General features: G+C 39.8%; 3 protein-coding genes across 5 annotated transcripts in view; 2 read left to right on the forward strand and 1 right to left on the reverse strand.

The window, feature by feature from the left end:
- Nucleotides 1-776: 776 nt before the first annotated feature.
- LOC122051222 (growth-regulating factor 6-like) lies at nt 777-4,896 on the reverse strand. The gene is made up of 4 exons (XM_042612227.1): nt 4,350-4,896; nt 3,679-3,900; nt 2,817-3,141; nt 777-1,920 (listed from the first exon to the last, which is right to left on the reverse strand). The coding sequence occupies exons 1-4, from the start codon at nt 4,753-4,755 to the stop codon at nt 1,074-1,076; spliced, it is 1,800 nt and encodes a 599-aa protein (XP_042468161.1). The 5' UTR covers nt 4,756-4,896; the 3' UTR covers nt 777-1,073.
- A 2,971-nt stretch (nt 4,897-7,867) lies between these two features.
- On the forward strand, nt 7,868-12,045 carry LOC122051224 (probable zinc metallopeptidase EGY3, chloroplastic). 3 transcript variants are annotated; one of them, XM_042612229.1, is made up of 7 exons: nt 7,868-8,106; nt 8,256-9,031; nt 9,124-9,321; nt 9,899-10,123; nt 10,262-10,500; nt 10,607-10,761; nt 11,523-12,045. In XM_042612229.1, exons 2-7 carry the CDS (start codon nt 8,489-8,491, stop codon nt 11,879-11,881), a joined length of 1,719 nt encoding a protein of 572 aa, XP_042468163.1. In that variant the 5' UTR covers nt 7,868-8,106; nt 8,256-8,488; the 3' UTR covers nt 11,882-12,045. The 3 variants fall into 3 exon arrangements, with proteins under 3 accessions (XP_042468163.1, XP_042468164.1, XP_042468162.1); XM_042612230.1 differs by having other exon boundaries at nt 7,992-8,106; nt 8,277-9,031; XM_042612228.1 differs by having other exon boundaries at nt 7,998-9,031.
- A 2,778-nt stretch (nt 12,046-14,823) lies between these two features.
- The window catches only part of LOC122053576 (squalene monooxygenase SE1-like), a 68,166-nt gene continuing 63,124 nt past the window's right edge, over nt 14,824-19,865 (forward strand). The window contains exons 1-7 of the mRNA XM_042615601.1: nt 14,824-15,036; nt 15,107-15,218; nt 15,330-15,504; nt 15,612-15,783; nt 15,876-16,094; nt 16,171-16,488; nt 16,530-16,644. Of these exons, the coding sequence (XP_042471535.1) occupies nt 14,824-15,036; nt 15,107-15,218; nt 15,330-15,504; nt 15,612-15,783; nt 15,876-16,094; nt 16,171-16,488; nt 16,530-16,644 (1,324 nt within the window). The remainder of the gene's footprint in view (nt 15,037-15,106; nt 15,219-15,329; nt 15,505-15,611; nt 15,784-15,875; nt 16,095-16,170; nt 16,489-16,529; nt 16,645-19,865) is intronic.

The following is a 19,865-nucleotide window of genomic DNA, read 5'->3' on the forward strand; positions in this document are numbered from 1 at the left end:
AGTGTAATTATACCATCCAATTCTTGATTCCACCTTATAATTAATCAGCTAGATTTTCAAAATAAATATTTCTTTAAAAAACATTATACTTATTTTAAATGTTCCTCACACAGTCTACCTCAAAATTTTACAAAAGAAGATGAGAGAAGATAAATCATAAGCTCCTCAAAATCTTATAAAGTTAATTTTTTTTTAAGATTTCAAACTCTGGTCAGAATTCAGAAAATTTTGAGTTATTTAAATATTAATAAAAGTATAATGCCCCATAAACATGATGACAGTGATTGACTTGAAAAAAAGATGTATCCAGTAGTTAAACACTGTAATCTATTTTTGAGCACTATTTCTCGAAAGCAACCACTCAATGCGGCAATAAGAAAGATATATGCAGATGATGGGGCGATCGATGCTTTGGCAATCAGAAATGCACTTGTATCGAGACAGACATGAGAGATGCTTCTTACCTCTACTTGTTCTTAGATCTGCTCTATCCGACCATTCTGTCATGAACAAAGAAGTACTGGGCGTACTTGAGCGAACCAAAAGATGCCATTTCATCACACAGTTCAATTTTAATTGTGGCATCACCACCTTCATTGAAACTAGTTGCATGATCTGAGATGCCTTCATATTGGACATAGTTTAGGGTGGAGGGAGATAATACTTGTGAAGATATTAATTGATTCATGTGAGCATTCTCAATCATTAGATAGTACAAAGCAGAAGAGGCAATTGAAAATAATTTTCGAATTGAATCAGTGGAGTAGACAACAAGATGAGTGAACAAATTAACTAACATTAAGCCAACTGCGAAAATTACTGTCATTACAAAGTAAATACAAAGTGATAGAAGCTTTCAGTTCCCAAACATATAGAAAATAAAACATTATCAACTGAAGATTCAGAGAAGACTGGTGCTTATAGTGAACCAGGCAACTAAAGTTTGTACAGGAACAAAATAAACATATAGACTAGCATATCAATTCAGACTCACATAGTTTCATGTTCTTGATTAGCTAAGTCAGCACTCTTTTTTTTCGGTTGAAATTCTCATCATACTGTTGACTCAGATTTCAGAGTGGAGGGATTGTTGGAGCATCGACAAGGGTTGAGTCATTCAGGTCATTGCAGTGGCTGCTTGTACCCTCATGAAGCATGCGGTTCTCTGCCCTCGGACTGCTTCCCGTGCTGCTACATAATGATGCTAATGAAGTTTTCTGCAGTACACCAGTTGGCGAGAACTCCATTCGACTTCTTGAATCCCAGTCATCTGCCAAGAGATTTAGAGATGTAAAAGAGTTCTTGCTTTGATCCTTGGGTGTGCTACTGGTGCTGTTCAGCACCTCTCCTAAGGGTCCAGATATGGAAGCCTCCCAGGAGAGAGGTCTCCAATTCATCTGCCTCTGGGATGCATTGGTTAGAACTCCCATGCCTAAACCCATATGGACATGGTCGTATCCGTATTCTCTCGACAACTTAAGTGGTGAAAGTGCTAGTATGTCATGGTTAGATGAGGTGGTGGACGAGAAGTCAGAACAAGATATTGGATTGGAGATGGAGAGTTGGGTTCTATCTGTCTGTGTTTCTTCAACTCCAGGCCAGGTAGCGGTCAGATAGTTGGACTGGACTTTGGGGCAGTCATCGAAGAAGTGCCGAAGGGGGTTGGACTGATCATGGTGATTGAGCTTGGGGGAGGGAATCAAACTGACACTATCAGATAACGAGCTCCATGAGGAATTCAAAACTGAATCGTTGGCAAAGGCACCCAACTCAGCACTGGAAGGGGTTCCTTCAAAGGGCGTGTGTGGCTTTGAGATCGGATAGAAGTTACTCTGAGGTCTTTGGCAAACAAGATTTGGCACAGAGAGGCTTTTCAGATTCTGAGAATAATTATTTTGTTCTTCATTGTTCACCTGCATCCTGCAGATCCGTACATAGATCAGCATTGCAAAACAAAAGCAAAGATCTAATTTAAAGGTCCATCATTCGACAAATGAAAGATGTAGAGATAACAGATGCAAAGTTGTCAGCTCTATATATAGTACTAGAACAATATAATGGAGACAATTCATCCTCTCATCCAAGTAAATTTTCTGAAAGATTTGCAGGTAAATGTAGGCTGTTGAGGATTTCAATTTGGTACAGTCAGGAGAATCAAAATAAACTTTTATCATAAAAAACAAAGTACCCTAATACAAGTTTAGGGAACAATGTAAAGAAAGAAGAACGACTTGTGACAGTTTCGAACAGAACAATTTTTAAACCTAAATTTCTTTCTTCTCAAACACACTATTCTTATAAGAGGAAAATCTAAGTAATCTCTAGTATCATAATCTAATCTTTACTTATTACTTAGTTCTCAAGCTTTTAGTTGTTTCTTTTGGCCGGCTTTAAGAGATATTTGGTGTAAAATTTCTTCTACCCAATTAAGGCAGAAGTAAAAGGAAAATCCTGGGAAAGAATTCTCAAACCCTTTCTTCCCTCGCTCCATTTCCGTATGACAGAAGAGGGCATCAAAGTTACTTTTTTCTGGCATTGTTTCCTTCCTCAGTTGTGTGTACTCTTTTCCCCTATGTTAGATGAATCAATCCCTTTACCGAAAGTTTTATAGTGTTGCTTAGATATTTATGCATCTTATAGAAAACATTCATAAACCCTGCCAATCAACTTCAATGTGCTTTGCTTCAACTGTTTTTATACATATTCCTTACTGAAGGCATCAATTTACTAACTTTACCAACAAATGCATAACATCAAACAATTATGGAAGCTATATACTGAAAATCAAACCGAACCAATCACTAGTGTTGACTTACCCATTGTACTGCACAGGATCTTTGATGTTAGACTGCAAGCTTTTACTCAGCTGCTGCGCAGCCGTGAGAGCACCAGACGAAGCACCACCATCAGGAAGAGCAAAAGTCGGTTGGGAAGAGGTAGCTATGGGAGTTGCTTTGGCGGCATGGCCACTCTGACCTTCCACATGCTTTCTTGAACGATGGCGGCCCCTGTTCATGTGTCGCTCGCAGTATTTCTTGTCAGCAACTGCATCCCTGGAGCATCGCCATTTCTTCCCGTCGGTCCGACGGCATCTACCAGGCTCTGGGTCAGCATTCCCAGAATAGAATGACCCCCACCCCACTGCAGCAACCAGAAAGACAGCACAACATACCACCAATTTAGTCTCTAATGGTCGTTAGAAGACATTTCATATTTCAACACTTTAAACGCAGCAAGATCATGAAACGTTATGGTGATTAAATATACTTTTAATTTCTTTTTCCATAAAGCTCAACCTTTGATTTTGATCATAAAATTCAGCCATGAAAAAAAAGGGGGGAAAAGGAAAAGGAGAAAACAAAAACAAAAAAAAAAAAGGAGAAAGGACCTTCTCAAATTACATTTAATATAGCAAAGTTTGAATCTTGAGATGCATTAAGATGAGGAATCAAAATAATTGCTGAAAAGATTAGATTTTGCAAATCTATCTACCAAAACGAGCATCTTCAGCTTACATGCCACTGAATAAAGATGTCGGAAAGCAAATGAAGATTCTGAAAAGATAATATTCCACGCGAAGCTGGAAAACCAAGGATCAAAGCTATGATATGGCGACAAATCTGTTCCCGAGATAACAATGTTTCTTCTTTTTGCTAGAGAGAAAAATTCAACAAGCACCTGAGCCAAAAGATCCAGCTGACAGAGGAGAGAACCAGGAAGAAGCACCTAGACTCCGCCGTAGGGGGGCGATCAGAGTGGCTGGAATGGGCACATTTGCAAGGAGGTACTTGTAGATCAATGCCTGGTGTTCCAGCTCCAGCCACTGAGAAGGAGTGAAGGGTCCCCTTACCCTCGCCAAAACGCTTTGCGAGTTACCATTAGAACTTGCTGATAACAAGCCTGAGATAGAGATCCAAGAAATGCACATCAGATATAGAAAGAGATCACATCATGCCGCATAAAATGTCAAAAATATAATCTTTTTAGCGACAATATCTTTTCGAGAGGAGAAGTATCAGAGAAAGCAACTAAAATGATTCATGTGCTCTTTCTCCGTCTCGATACTGTTTAAAGCTTTCTTTTACCACAAGAAAGAATCTAAGCCCCTAAAAACTCAGGCTGGGGACGATAAGACCTAACCGAGAAGCAGAAAGTGAAAGGAAGCAACTTTTTCCTTGACAAGACTCAAACATCAGCCGCGTTACCAAAAAGACCCTCCTCCAATCAATGCCGGAATCAAATAGACAACCTAACTAGCTCCAAAATCCCTAATCTCAAACCCCCAAAAAACGAAAACCACCACGGCACAAAACCTTATCGACAGCGCCGCCCTAGCATGGGTTACCTACCTGCATTTCCCCTGAGGTAGCACTGCGCGGAGGAAGAGCTCACGGAGGGGCGGTTGTAGTAAGCCAAGGTCGCATCAGTCACCATCTCGCTCTTGGATGCTGACGAGAAGCTGAGCATTTGCTCGCCGTCAGGGAACAGGGGATGGGTTTCGGATCTGAGGAGGAAAGGAACCGCCTTTGCGGGTGCTGCGGTCAATGCATCGGACCTGGCCACCTTGGGCGATCTCCAATCGTACTCTTCGGACTCACCGGACCCTCTGTCGTGCTTCTGCAGCACGGATCCGAAGGGACCTCTCTGGTTACTGACAGCAGAGGCTGAGGACGAGAATAGGCCACCAGTACCATTACCGCCGCCACTAGCAGCAGCAGCAGCAGCTTCAGAAGAGTCTCCAGCTAAGGCGTCCATGGCGAAGTCAATGGTCCGCTCCGGCGCTGGTACTAGATAAGATCGAGTAGGGAGGCGGTGAGTTCGTGTGACGACGAGGAGGAGGAGGAAAAAGGAAGCATTTTTGCCGGCGAAGGGAAGGGGGACAGTGTGGCCGTGTTCTTATAGAGCGAGAAAAAACACAGGGTGGTTTTTCTTTTTTGAGAAATAGTAGGAGTAAATAGTAATGTTACATAATTGTTGATCAGTTTTCTTTTTAAAAATAATAATAGTAATAATAAAAATAAAAATAAAAATAAAAATAATGAGATATTTGTGGTGTTTACATGCGCTCGCGTCAACCTAATTTTATTTATTAACAAAAAAACGATTTATAATTATTTTTTATTTCAATAAAATTTTATAATAATTAATGAATCAAAAAGTAATGTAACTACTCAAACCAAAAGTAATTGCACTACAACAATTTAATGGGGTAGGAGTGGTCCCCCCTCCTCACGTGTCCTTCCACTCTCTTTGATTTGTTCTCTATGTCTTTGACCTGCTCTTTGATTCTTAATGGGCCAAATTAATCATATTTAATGACTAATTAGTTTAATTTAATCCTCCTGCCTTTTCAATTATATAAGAAAAGCACTGATAAGATTTTTATATTAAATCTCATTTCACATTAAAAAATATTTATAATATTCAAAATTACAAGTGTTATTTTTTTTAAAAAAAACGTAGTAATTTAAAATTAATTAATTATGTATTGATTCAGTGTTAATGAAAGGAATTAGCCTTTGCTCTCTCTCCTCCTCACGTCACGTGCATGAGCACGGTGTGTGTTCATTAGAGTGACTGTGTCATGCTTTAGGTGTTTCTTCTCCATTTGACCAAAAACACCACAATTATTTTGTCCGTACGTATTCCCATTAACGCTATGAGTTTTTTTAGCAAACGAATAAATAAATAAAGGAGGAAAAATATTCGGAAAATCTAGGAAGAGTGCACTTAAAGTTACAAAGTTTTTAAAAGACTCAATTAATTTTTAAATTTCTCATTTAATATTAAATTTCAAAGAATAATATCATCTTGTTACATTTAAAAAATCAATAATATTGATTTTTAAAAAATCAGCATCACTATGATTTTAATTTCTTAAATTTAATATAACTTTCATCTGCATAAATTTTAAAATCATTATCACATCACTTCTTTAAATGTAATACAATAATGATATTATTTTTTGAATGTAATATTGTTGTAATTAGACGGAGGAATAAAATAACAAATAATTGCACTCTTTCGCATGCTCAATTGACAGAAAATGGAGTCTCAGTGGCTGAGAGGGTAAATAGATAAAAATTTGTGTGTGAAATGAGCGTTTAAGCTTTTATTACTTGCCACTTGTCACGTGCCCATAGGAAGAAAAAGGAGAGAGGAGACAAATAAAAACAGGAAAGTGGAGGGAATCCGACACCATCGCATGACAGGGACGTCTCATAAACTCATCGGGGGGTTTCTGAATAAAGAAAAAGTAAACCCGGGTTTACTTTTACACCCCTATGTATTTTTCATATTACCGAATCCTTCAGTCTTCGTTGCGGATCGACACGGACAATTATGCATAACGATCATAATTCAGAAATAGAAAAGAATGTGGATAGGAATATTTGAATAAATCTGAGACGGAAATAAAAACAGATACAGTTAGGTTTTAAATTTGAATAACTGACAGGGACTAAAGTGGAAAAAAATAAAAGTGAAATTACTACAAATCGAGAGGACTTCGCCTCCTCGTGGCCGACATGTGGTGGACCCCGCCTCGGCCGCAATTAGTCTTCTCGCACGTCACCGGCGCATCGATTTGCAGTCGGAAGTTTTAAAATTTTGAGTTTTTAATAAAATTATTTTATTTTTTTTTAAAAAATCTAATAAATAATTTACTCGTAATTAATATTAATTTATATTATCCATTTCTATGTCGTATATTGAAAACCACAATCTTTTACTTATTCTTTTCTTGTTTTTTTTAATAATAGAAGTTAGTTTAAGAGATAATGATTAATTTATAAGAACGAAACACGATGCTTCGTAGGGTTCCACAAATTACACAATTTCCAAGCATTGTGTCCCATTGTGTTCTTGATATTTTATGCATTAAATTTTAAAATATATAAAAATAAATAAATTTAGATAATTATTTAACAATTATTTAATAATTTATACTTGAGAAAAATAACTTATTTACTTTGATTTGAAATTGCGAATAATTATTATTTTACTGTTAATAGAGAGTAATCTCTAGACATTTCGAGATCCAAACGGAAAATATATAAAAAAATACAGATAAATATAATAATAAAATAACACGAATCGCAAAAGACAACAAAAGAGAAGTCTTGCTCGGCATAGTTCACACATTCCTAGTAACACAATGAAAGATTCCACACGCCTTCATGCCTTGAAATGCTCATATCAAACTATCCTAATCGACAGCTATGTCATAGTATTACTTGTCTATTTATTAATAATAGATATTTATAGTTTTTTGATGAGAAAAATGCTAATTATTTGTATCATCAAAATCTCACCTCACTTTTAATTAAAAATTATCAAAACAAACTCTACGTACACTTTAATATTCATCTTAAAGATGAGACTTAGATAATTTTGATTTACAAAAGAAACAACTTTGGGACCATCATAAAAAATTATGTTGGATTTGAATTCCGACAGGATTATATTAGTCAAATAAACGAATCGAAGAATAAAAAACTTAATCCAGTTTAGCGAAATGATTGATTAAAACAAACATTTAGGCATTGATTTTAGAAAACAATAAATAGTGTGGTATGATGCTTCCCCCTAACCAAGGTCTCATGCATGCGTTAACTCACATGCAAATGTTGATTACATTAGTGATTAGCCAAAGCGTGCAATTTAAATAGTGATTTGCAAAAGCATCACCCCATGTTATAGGAGTTGGGCTTCGTGAAATAATCATATTATTATTTAGTGTATGTTAAGCATTAATTATTATATAATCGTTGTTTAGTTCCACGAATAATTGTGTTTATTATAGAATTAAGATTTTTTATTTGCCTCCAACATTATTTTAAAATCATAAAAAGATCCCAAAAATACAATAACAGCTGTGGCTAATAATATTAGTTGGGCCTAAATCAACAAGTATCGGGCCGGGCCCATACAGAACGAGACAATAACAAACGGCTTTTCTCTCCTCTTCGCCTGGATCCCTCGCTCTACTCTCCGTCGATCACCGCCGGAGGCGTCTTTTTTGTGGACTTCGTCAGCGGCACCGACGCGATCACCATGGATGCTTGGAGGCGCGTTCAGTAGGGTTTCTACCTGGATCGAGATGAGGTAAATTGGTTTCGTTCTCTTGCTTTGCAATTCTCCTTCAGAATAAGCGGATGGATTGGATCTCTGCTCGATTTGGCGTGCGATTCGTGATTCGATCGGATCGTTTTGGATTCGGCAGCTCGTAGGCTAAAATTCTGATTTTGGCTCAGTGAACTGCGGTTTCATCGCAGCCGCATCTGGTTTTCATCAGTTTGGTCTGATGAAGTGGACTGCTGTGGACCTGGGAAGGGAGTCGAGTTCTTCGTCCTATTCACACGTGCCATGGTTTCTCCCGCCTTCCGGATTCTTCTCTTTCGCCTTCCATGTCGCACCCGCGTTCTCCAATGAAAATGGGCGAAGGCCCTAACGCCTCCCTCTCAGAGATCTCGATACTAGTGCTTCAATGGCCTCTTCCCACTTCCTCCTCGTGTCTCTCCCTCTTACCCCTTCCCCTGTCCCAAAATCTTTTCGCCCCAAGCTCCAGTCTTGGCAACCTCGCAGATTCCGGCTCCGCTCCCGCCGCAGAGATGGACGTCTACCAATGTTCTCAGTCCGGGATCAGGAAGAGCTACCGAAGTCGTCTTCTTCACCTGTTGCCGTCGCTACCGATGAGGTTGGTGATAGCAGGCCGGATAAGGCTGTGGAAAGTGGGTCGGCGGTGGGTGAAGTCGCGGAGGGAGGAGAACTGGATGAGGAGGCTCGGCAGCAGGAAGTGGATTGGAAGACGGACGAGGAGTTCAAGAAATTCATGAGCAATCCTTCCATAGAGGCTGCGATCAAGCTCGAGAAGAAACGGGCTGAGCGGAAGCTCAGGGAGCTTGACAGGGAATCCGATGCCAATCCCCTCACTCTTCCTTTGAGGATTCTGCTCAGGGGTAGCCTAGCCAAAGAGAAGGAGAGATTGGAGAAGGCCGAAGAGACATTCAAGGCTCTGGATCTTAACAAGGTAATAATTGAGTTTGAAAGAACAATTCTTTTGTGAATTTAATAGTACCTTTGGGGAAAATGGACTCTTGAAATGGAATTATGCATTTGCAGCTCAAGAACTGCTTTGGTTTTGACACATTCTTTGTTGTGGATGTTCGGAGGTTTGGTGATGGTGGTATTTTCATTGGCAATTTGAGGAGACCGATCGAAGAGGTCATGCCGAAGCTTGAAAAAAAGCTCTCTGAGGCAGCTGGCCGGGACGTGGTGTTGTGGTTCATGGAGGAGATGAAGGACGACATAACCAAGAAGGTTAAATCAACTCAACTAAAATATAGCTTGCACCTATTTGCATTTTCCTTTTATGATTTTTATGATCATAGGAATTCCTGATAACTTCTCTTTCAATTACTGTTGATTTCTTAACTTCTATATTCACTCATGGAATTTCTCTATTTGATTTAGAATAGTCGTTTCTAGAATAGTTTCTTCATAAAACCTGGTTTTATCATGTCCCAATGCCTTAATAAACCTCAATCCACTGCACCAAAAACTTCTTCCTCTTTCCTTCTTCATGCCAAAGAAAGCATTTGCACATTGAAGAAGTTAAGAGAGGAAGGTTGAATGTTTTGTGCAATGTTCAGAGAATCTGCTACAATAACATAGTCCCACACCATTTTTTTTTTCAAAAAGGATCACGAAAATGCAGTAAGAGAGTAAGCATGAAAAATGTATTTTGTTTAGTTAGGAAAATACCAGAAAAAAAAAAGAAATGGTGAATAAGAGATTAAGTATGGGAAGTGTATTTTTGTTTAGCAATCTTGTTTTCTCTGTGCATGAGTTTTGTTATTCTACAGTATGTATGGAATTTCAAATCGTTACTATGTAGGTGTGCGTGGTGCAACCCAAAGCAGAAATTGATCTTCAATTTGAGTCCACAACGCTGAGCACACCATGGGGATATTTGAGTGCCCTAATGCTGTGTGTTGCGACATTTGGAACTATAGCATTGATGAGTGGCTTCTTCCTTAAGCCCGATGCTACTTTTGACGACTACATAGCAGATGTTCTCCCCCTTTTCAGCGGTTTTCTTTTGATCTTAGGTGTATCAGAGGTATGAGATCCATGTTTTGCTAAATTGTCGGCTGCATGTTGAGTTCTAATTTGGATTGACATTTCTTGTTCTACATTTTGGTCACGACACTATACTTTTGCTGGCCATTATTATGGTAATGAAAGGTTTGCTTTACAGATTACAACAAGGGTAACAGCAGCTCGCTATGGTGTTAAGCTCAGTCCATCATTCCTTGTGCCATCAAATTGGACTGGATGCATAGGGGTGATGAATAACTATGAATCACTATTGCCCAATAAAAAGGCTCTATTCGACATCCCTGTTGCACGCACTGCCAGTGCCTATATAACATCACTAATCCTTGCCATCACTGCTTTTGTAGTTGATGGTAGTTTCAATGGTGGAGACAATGCTTTGTAAGTATCCAGCCTTTCTTCAAGGCCAAACATGCCTTTTAGTTAACTAGAGATCTTAACATTATCGTTAACTCATGTCTTTCTTCTCATTTTCTCCTTGCTGCAGATTTATCAGGCCACAATTCTTCTATAACAATCCACTTCTTTCATTCATTCAACTTGTGATAGGACCTTATGCTGATGAATTGGGCAATGTACTACCAAATGCAGTTGAAGGGGTTGGAGTACCTGTTGATCCTCTTGCTTTTGCTGGACTTTTAGGTATGTTGGTTCTTCCTAGAACTGTGTTTCTCTTTTTCCCTTATGTGGTATGAATTATTTGTTAAGCATGTTCTAGTTCGGCTCAAATTGGATAATTTTGAATACGAATCAATTAGTTTTTTTTTTTGAGCCAACTTGAAAAGCTTGCGAGCTGGCTCTATATATAGCCTATCTATCTTCACTAGTATCGAGCTCCTAAGCACCAAACCTCATTCTCAAGTCCCATTGTCGAACATGTGAGTGTTGAATTTGTGAAACCAAATGAATCAGAGCTTAGTAGTTCACATAATTTGACCAACGAGTCTCTTTAGGCTAAGTGGGTTGGTTGATTGGGAGAATCAAGTTGAACAGGTCGACCTGAACAAGTTTGGTGAGTCGATTAGGTTGGACAAATTGAGTAGGTTGGACCAACCAGTTGGACAAGTTAGGTCCAATGATCTGGACAGACTAGTTGATTTGGTCATGTTGGACACATTGAATAGGTCAGTAGAGTTAAATGGATGAAACAAATTGATCAAATGGATCGTGCTGAGCCAGAGAACTTGTTGAATCATGACTCAATTTCATTAGTACCTTTATTTTTTCATCCTCAGAGGGAACAAATCAGAAATTTCTTCTAGATCTCTAGAACCTTGATGGCTGCTTACTCAAAATTTTATCTATCCTCTAGATTGCCTCAATTGTCTTCTCATCTCTACCAATCACTTGTGTTCTCGCTTTGGCATTTGAAAAGCACTGTAGTATGACAATATATGGTGCAGGGATGGTTGTGACATCCTTGAATCTACTACCATGTGGAAGGCTTGAAGGCGGGCGCATCGTACAGGCTCTTTTGGGAAGGAGAACTGCAGCCCTATTATCATCCGCGACATCCTTGCTCCTCGGAATCGGTGGCCTCAGTGGCAGTGTGCTCTGTTTAGCCTGGGGCTTATTTGCTACATTCTTCCGTGGCGGGGAGGAACTGCCTGCCAAGGACGAGATCACCCCGTTGGGCGACGACCGTTACGCTTGGGGTTTCATCTTGGCCTTGATTTGCTTCCTCACCCTTGTTCCAAATGGTGGTGGCACATTCTCCAGCTCCTTCTTTAACCCGCCGTTCTTCAGAGGAGACGTCTATTAGCTGAGGCACTACCTCATATGTTCTTTCCGTTGTCCATGTTAAAATATATTTTGACTTGTATGCAAATCAACTTTCTCATTTGGATAATCTTTAATGTTTAGGATTTTGAACTTATTCATGATGATTTTAAAGTACGAAAAAATAGAGCCCTCTAATTACATTTACCCCTTTTCAATCTTTTATTTACATATTCCATAAATATATATATATATTCATTTATCTTCTAAATTTATCTGTTCATTCTCATATTGTAAGAATTATCTCTTTCATTCTCATATATGTAGTAATACTATTTTAGAATTCACATTAAATGTTTAGCATTTTAACCGCTAAATTTCTATAAAAAATTAAAATAAAATTCACATTAAATGTTCGGCAATTTACCTAACGAATACCTAAATTTTGAGATTTTGAAAATTATTAAAGATGCATCGCATTTTAATTTTTAACAAAGCAGGTATTTTTTTTTTCTCAAAATTCCCTTTTTCATCAATTTTTGACTCAAATTAAAATTAAAATCTATTTTTTAATTAAATCGAATCAAAATAAGAAAAAATAAATTTATATTATTCATTTTGTTTGATTTATTTAATTTATTTATTTATTAAAATAAAATTTTCAATAAATAATGTTTTGATAGAATATTATTGATGGGTTAAAGAGTTTAATTTTATTCTAAATTTAAGTCGTTGCATCCTCTAAATTTATCTATATTTTTATTTTTATTTTTGTGTGTCTTAACAAAAAAACCTAAAACAATTATTTTTATAAATTTTATTTTGTAATATATAATTATAATAAAAAAAGGAAAACGAAACACAATTAATAAAAGAAAAAAATATAAAAAGTTAGTTATTTCATTGCGACTTTTATACAAAAATTTTTATGACATTAAAAAATATAAGATTTATATCAAATTAATATTGTTTACAATTAAATGACCTCTTTAATTTATTTATAATTTAAAATAAAATTGAGCCTTTAATGTCCTTAATCAAAAGTCATTGCTGAGTGGAAAATCAAGAGGTTTGTTTTAATAAGTTTTATTATGATAAAAAACTCTTGACTCAAGATTCTAAGATTCTATATGAAAATATTATTTAAAAAATTTATTTATCTAACTTTTGGCACAATATTATTTCTGGAGATAAAACCTCTATAATTCATTTTGAGATAATACCAATATTTTTTTTATATTTTCTTTATCTTCTTAGTGACAAAGGTTTAGAATTTTAAAATCATTTAATCCCTCAATAAATTTGGACAAAAACTCATTAATTAGAGAAAAAAAAAGCCAGATTCAATACAAACCAAATAAGTTCTTTTCGCTCACCCATAATCACCAAAAGTAAAGAAAATTAAAATTTTTAAATATATTTTTTTTAAAAAAATTGAATGTGGTAATCAAGAGTTTTGGGGCATTGTGAGATTCAAGATAGTAGAAAGAATCTATTAGATAAAGTTCGGGTTGAATCTAACTTATTTAGGTCCATTAATAAATTTTATTCAAAAACTAATTAATCACTTAAATACTTTTTAAATCCTAAAACTTTAGAACCAATAAAATCAAGAAAATGTAAGAAAATTATTGGTGTTGTACGTCCTATTGTGAATCAGAATTGGCTATCTTCCTTCAAACGGGATATGTAATTATGAGATATTGGATTTCTAGATTGTTGGTCATCCATGATTTATTTCCTTCATATTAGTCTAGGGACAGATTGACGGGGATACTAAGATGGATGAATCACCTTTTACAACATAAAAAAAATAATAATGCTTGGAGACGGTACGTATGAGGTGTTACTAGATGGAATTTTAAGGTCAGTATTCGATTATGCCTTACTTTATATCTTGATGACTTATACTAATAATTAGTAGTCATCTGTGATTTATTTCCTCCGTATTAACCTAAGGACAAATTGACGAGGGCGCTAGGGCAAATGAATCGTCTTTTGCCACACAAAAAAGATTATATTTTCAATGTTTTAATAAGGTATATCTAGAAATAGATATTTTAAAGGTAAATGAACACAAACAAATAAGTACTTTGAACAGTCTAGGGTGCCTCCCCATCCCGAGAACTTTATCTTCAAAGTTCATCCACGTGAGGGCGCCTCCGAGCCTCTCTGAGGCACCTCCTTAACCCTCCGAGGCGCTTTGAACACTATTGATTCGAAGATACTTTTAGATTTTCGCCCCTATAAGAAGTGTTAGTTCAAATAACAAATTATACCCTACAAAACAGAGTTAGCACAATTAAACATAAGGGGTTATTAATTAGATCTTGTCTTTCTAATACTGGGATCTAATCATAGTCTCAGCTTAGACTTCTAAAATGGATCTAAGTTGAACCAGTGCCTAAAGTTTTTAATTGGGACTCATCCTCACTGAATCACTCTCCTCCAGTGACTTAGCTCACTTACCATACAGAATAGTTTGACTCTCCTTTAACCCACCAGGTCTTTCTACTAGTTGTCAGGTCTGCAGACCTAACTGGATTTCAACTAGTTGTCAGGTCTCGCGGGCAGTCGGACTTCCCGCCAGATATCGAATCACTCCTTAATCTATCTGGACTTCCCACCAGCTATCAGGTCCAACATGCCTAACTGAATTTCAGCCTGATATCAGGTCCTCCAGACCCGTCTCATAGAGCCTGGAAAGCTCCCTAGTATGGATAAAAGCACAGTTTACGGAGCTTATCGAGTTCGAAGTTTGGGGGATAATTTTTGCAACTGATGGCGCCTAAGACCAGCTAGCAGTTGGTCGTTTAGAAAATATACCCCTGTTTTTTCCATTTTGATATCTGACCACCCTAATAAGCAGGGAAAAGTTACAGAGACGGATTCAGTACGATATCCTCACTCTACATTTATTTATATGGAGAACAAACGGCTTCGCAAACGCACGAGTGCGCGCGCGCGTTAGAGAGAGAGAAGGCAATGGCGGATCAATTCCTCCCGGGCATCGTCATGGCTTCGATCCTGGTGTTTCTTCTCCTGATAAGGTTTCGGGGATGCAGGCGGAAGGCTCATCTGGCCCCAGGAAACAGAAGTTCCTGTTCTATTCGAGATGGAAAGGGTGGCACTGGCACAGACGTTATCATCGTCGGCGCCGGAGTGGCAGGCTCTGCCCTAGCGTACACGCTTGGGAAGGTGAGACGTTTCTTTGCTGCTCTCTTCGATTTTTGCTTCTCTTAGTTATGATTCATGTTACCTTTAACACGATGGTAGACGTGTACATGTAATCGAGAGAGATTTGTCTGAACCTGACAGAATTGTTGGTGAAATTTTGCATCCAAGAGGGTACCTAAAATTGCTAGAGCTGGGCCTCGAAGGTAAGCCATCAAGTTGATTATTGTTGATTGAATTTCAATAATTATTATCAACATTGAAAACTCCAATTGAACATTGAAAGCTCATACCATCTTTCCCGGTATTTGTCCCAGAATGTGTTGATGAAATCGATGCTCAACGAGTCGCTGGTTATGCCCTTTTCAAAGATAGGAAAAGCACCAGGCTCGCATACCCCCTAGAGAAACATCATGAAGATGTTGCCGGGAGGAGCTTTCGTAATGGGTGTTTCGTCCAAAGGATGCGAGAGAAAGCAATTTCCTTACATAAGTAATTTCTTTTACGTTTGTAGAGACTTTTGAATATCTGCCATTCATGCAATAAATATTATTAGAGTATCACTTTTGAGATCAATGGATCACGAATCCTTCTTCCAGTGTTCAGCTGGAGCAAGGAATCGTCACGCCCTTGATTGAAGAAAATGGAACAGTCGAGAGAGTTGTTTACAAGACTAATTCTGGCGAAGAGCAGCGCGAAGCTTTTGCACCACTTACAATTGTATGTGACGGTGCCTTCTCAAATTTGAGACGGACACTCTGCTCTCCAAAGGTAAAAAGAAGACCCAAAGCTCTTCGTTTAGATTTATTTTCTATTTTCATATCGATCATTCTAACAATTTATTTATTTATTTATTTTCTTAGGTGGATGTGCCTTCTCTCTGTGTTGGTATGGTTCTTGAAAATTGTCAGCTTCCATTTTCCAACTACGGTTATATCATCTTAGGAGACCCTTCGATCATACTGTTTTACCCAATAAGTAGCACTGAGGTTCGTTGTCTGGTCGATGTGCCTGGAAACAAGATACCGTCTGTTGCTACCGGTGAAATGGAAAATTTCCTGAAGACTGTTGTGGCTCCTCAGGTACTTCAGATTTACTCGAATAGAAATACAAGATGCATTACTCCCTCACCGTAATTCCTGTAATAAATCAATTCAGGTTCCGACTGAACTGCATGATCCTTTTATTGAGGCCATTGATAAAGGAAGCTTTAGGTCTGTGCCAAACAAAAGCATGTCGGTCGCTCCACATCCTACACCCGGAGCACTCCTGTTAGGGGATGCTTTTAATATGCGTCACCCACTTACCAAAGGCGGAATGACGGTCGCCTTGTCTGATATTGTTGTGCTCTGTGACCTCCTGAGGCCCATCCCTGATCTCCATGATGCAGCTTCTCTGTGCAAATACCTGGAATCCTTCTACACCTTAAGAAAAGTAGTAAAGGAATCTGACTTTAATATGCTTGTCACACTCATTGTTTGATTGTGCCATGTGCACTGTCATTTTCTTTCACGAAGATATTTCGTGCCTCATCTGATAGAGCTAGAAGCGAAATGCGCCAAGCCTGTTTTGACTACCTGAGCATTGTAGGTGTTTATTCAAGTGGACCGATGGGCTTACTCTCCGGTCTTAATCCTCGTCCTATCAGTTTGATGGCTCACTTCCTTGCTATTGTGATTGATATGGTGCATGACTTGGGACGGGTTGGCGGGGGCGCTGGGGGCGAGCGTATTCGTCTTTTGCCACAATTGATACGGTGCATAACTAAGGGGTCGGATAGCCGACATGGATAGAAGTCAAGCCCATGTGGAGGTAAAGAGTCAAGCTTATGTGGAGGTCAGAAGTCAAGCCTACGTGGCGTCAGTTAAAGGTCTAGCTTACGTGGTGGTCAAAAGTCAAGATGACGTGACAGCCAGGGGTTAGGCCCACTCGGTAAGAGGAGACTCAGGAGGTAAGGCGAATAGGTCGAGATAAGCGAAACCGGACTAAGGCGAACTGGCCAGGACAAGTGGAAGGAGATTAAAGCTTACAGGTTGGGAATTACAGGACAGGATAGGCGGATTAGGGAAAATAGGTCGGGAGTCATAGGTAGAGATATGTAGGACAAAACACGCGGACCAGAATGTGCGAGGCGGGATAGGTGGAAGCAGACTAAAGCTTACAGGTCGGTAATTACAGGTCAGGATAAGGAGAATTGAACTATGGCGTACAGGTCGGAAATCGAACTAAGGCGTACAGGTCAAGACAGGTGGAATCGGACTGAGGTGTACCGGTTAGGACAGGTAGAATTAGATTAAGGCATACGAGTCAGGACAGGTCGGGACAGGCGGAATCAGATTAAGGTGTACAGGTCGAGACAGGTCGGGACAGGCGGAATCGAACTGAGGTGTACAAATCAGGATAAGCGGAATCAGACTAAGGTGTACAGGTCATGACAGGACCGGGCACACATGTCTGAGTTTACAAACCAAGACGTGCAGGTCAGAATAAGCGGACTGAGGTGTACAGGTCAGAATAAGGCAGACTGAGGTGTACAGGTCAGAATAAGCGGAATCAGACTATGGTGTACAAGTCAGGACAGGGCCGAGCACACAGATCTGGATTTACGAACTACGGCGTACAGGTCAGGCTAAGGGGAATCGAACTAAGACGTACAGGTCAGGACTTACAGGATACAAGATATTAAGGCTTGCAGGGTAGGACTTACAAGATACAGGATATTAAGGCTTGCAGGGCAGGACTTACAGGATACAAGATATTAAGGCTTGCAGGTCAGGACTTACAGGATACAGGATATTAAGGCTTGCCAGTCTGGACTTACGGGATATAGAATATTAAGGCTTGCAGGTCAGGACTTATAGAATACAGGATATGAAGGCTTACATGTCCGGATTTACAAGATATAGGATAAGATAGGTGGAATGAAATACTTGAATCGGGATGCACAGTTCATGGTAAGCGGATTAAGATTTATAGATCGGGATTTACTACAGGATGAGACACATAGAGTAGGCTGGGCGGATCAGGACATGCGACTCGGAACAGATCTGGGTTTATGAGGAACCCAGCCTGGGTTAACAGGCTGGGGCAGACAACGTTATATGAAAACCAAGCCAAGGAATCGTAACAACCTGTCAGAGAATAATCACCACATGTCAGGGAATATGCTAACGGTCTAGGGCTCGTTGCCCCCTGATTCCTCCTCCGACCTACAGGAGGAAGCCACGTGTTAATCACCGCTAGACAAAGCCTGACACCCGACGTTCCCTGACACTCGTCAGACTCCAGAAACACCCACAGCCGTATAAAAAGGGAGGCTTCGTCCTTACACAGGTATGCTCACTCGTCTTTACACACTCGTCTTTTACTTTTCGTCTTTTCACTGTGCTTCTGGGGAAAAGTACCTGACTTGAGTGTAGGAGGGCCTGACCCGGGGACTTTTTTCCTGGTTCTTGGTCTCTAATGTGAGAGCGACTTGTTTGAGTGTGCACAGGATCCTTACCTCATCGTCCTCGTCACCCACCCGTGGAAACCCTATTGGTAGGTGCCAGATCGATCAGGCGTCTCCGCGACTTTCCGTCAACACCAACGACAGCACAGCCCGCCTCTGGCCGACTTAGCTTCCGGACGGGATCAAATTTAGTGTCGTCTGTGGTAACACAACTACCTGTTCTGGGGCTTGAAGATGGAGGATTATGGGCGAATCAACGTCACCATGACAGCGGGAGAGTACGAGTTATTCAAAGAAGCCAAGAAGCGGACGACCTCTGAGAAACAAACTATCGCCTCCCGACCGCGAAAGATGCAGGAGGTTTCCAAGGATCCGACCCACGCCTCGGATAGAGGGTCTAAGAGAAAGCAACCCATAGAATTTCCCCCTGCTTTCTATAGGGAGCCTGGCCAGGGTTATTATCAGCCGGAGTCTGTATGTTATAGCCACAAGGAGCAACCGCAAGTCTCTGTGGCTAAAAGTTCCCTGCCTAAAGATTCAAGAAGGGGAAAGGCTACTGTCCGCGAAGAAAGGCGAGTAGAGCCAGAGGAGAAAGTGCCCTTCTCCTACAAGATACTGGAGGAAAAGCTGCCCAAAGGATACAGAGCCCCAACTATTGGGGAATATGATGGCAGCAAAGACCAAGAAGATCACCTCTGTAAATTTAGAAACACGACCCTGCTACATCAGTATAGCGATGCCGTTAAGTGCCGAGTGTTCCTGAACACTCTATCAGGCTCGGCCCAGAAGTGGTTTGATAGACTACCGCACGGGTCCATCACTTGCTTCTCGGACTTTAAGATCGCATTCCTGCGTCATTTCACCAGCAGAAGGAAATATCAAAAGACTGACCATTGCTTGTTCGCTCTCAAGCAAGGGTCCTCTGAGCCGTTGAGAAGCTATATCAAACGCTTCAATCAAGTGGCCTAGGACGTTCCCTCAGCCACTTCAGAAATACTTATGAGCGCTTTCTCCCATGAACTGACTGAGGGAGAATTCTTTGGAGACCTCATCAGAAATCTCGTAAGGAATTTTGATGAAATGTTGGAGAAGGCCGCTAGTTACATCAACGTGGAGGAAGCACAGACGGCACGAAGGAAGGCAGATATACCGCCTCCCTCTACTAACAGACCGGAGAGAAGAGCACCTCAACCGCCTGTTCAACCTCTCCCACGTGCTTGAGAAGTCAGACCTACCTCCCGTCAGGATATTCGGCCTGGCCCGCGTATAGCTGTAGTTCATGTCCCCCGGTCTGGGCCTTGGGGACCTCGCTATTGTACTTACCACCGGTCACACACGCGTGCCACCAGCGATTGTGTGCAATTCGCTCGTGACTCCCGTCGTGCTGCCGAGCTGGGTCTGC

Source organism: Zingiber officinale, chromosome 3A, assembly GCF_018446385.1.
Source record: "Zingiber officinale cultivar Zhangliang chromosome 3A, Zo_v1.1, whole genome shotgun sequence".
NCBI classification, from domain to species: domain Eukaryota; kingdom Viridiplantae; phylum Streptophyta; class Magnoliopsida; order Zingiberales; family Zingiberaceae; genus Zingiber; species Zingiber officinale.

Bases quoted from the DNA above. Each gene is read 5' to 3' on its own strand.
- LOC122051222 (XM_042612227.1), bottom strand. From the start codon at position 4,755: ATGGACGCCTTAGCTGGAGACTCTTCTGAAGCTGCTGCTGCTGCTGCT. The intron at 3,142-3,678 runs GTGCTTGTTGAA...TGGTTGCTGCAG, and splicing joins AGCTGGATCTTTTGGCTCAG to TGGGGTGGGGGTCATTCTAT. The intron at 1,921-2,816 runs GTAAGTCAACAC...ACGGATCTGCAG, and splicing joins GATCCTGTGCAGTACAATGG to GATGCAGGTGAACAATGAAG.
- LOC122051224 (XM_042612229.1), top strand. From the start codon at position 8,489: ATGGCCTCTTCCCACTTCCTCCTCGTGTCTCTCCCTCTTACCCCTTCC. The intron at 9,032-9,123 runs GTAATAATTGAG...ATGCATTTGCAG, and splicing joins AGGCTCTGGATCTTAACAAG to CTCAAGAACTGCTTTGGTTT. The intron at 9,322-9,898 runs GTTAAATCAACT...GTTACTATGTAG, and splicing joins AGGACGACATAACCAAGAAG to GTGTGCGTGGTGCAACCCAA.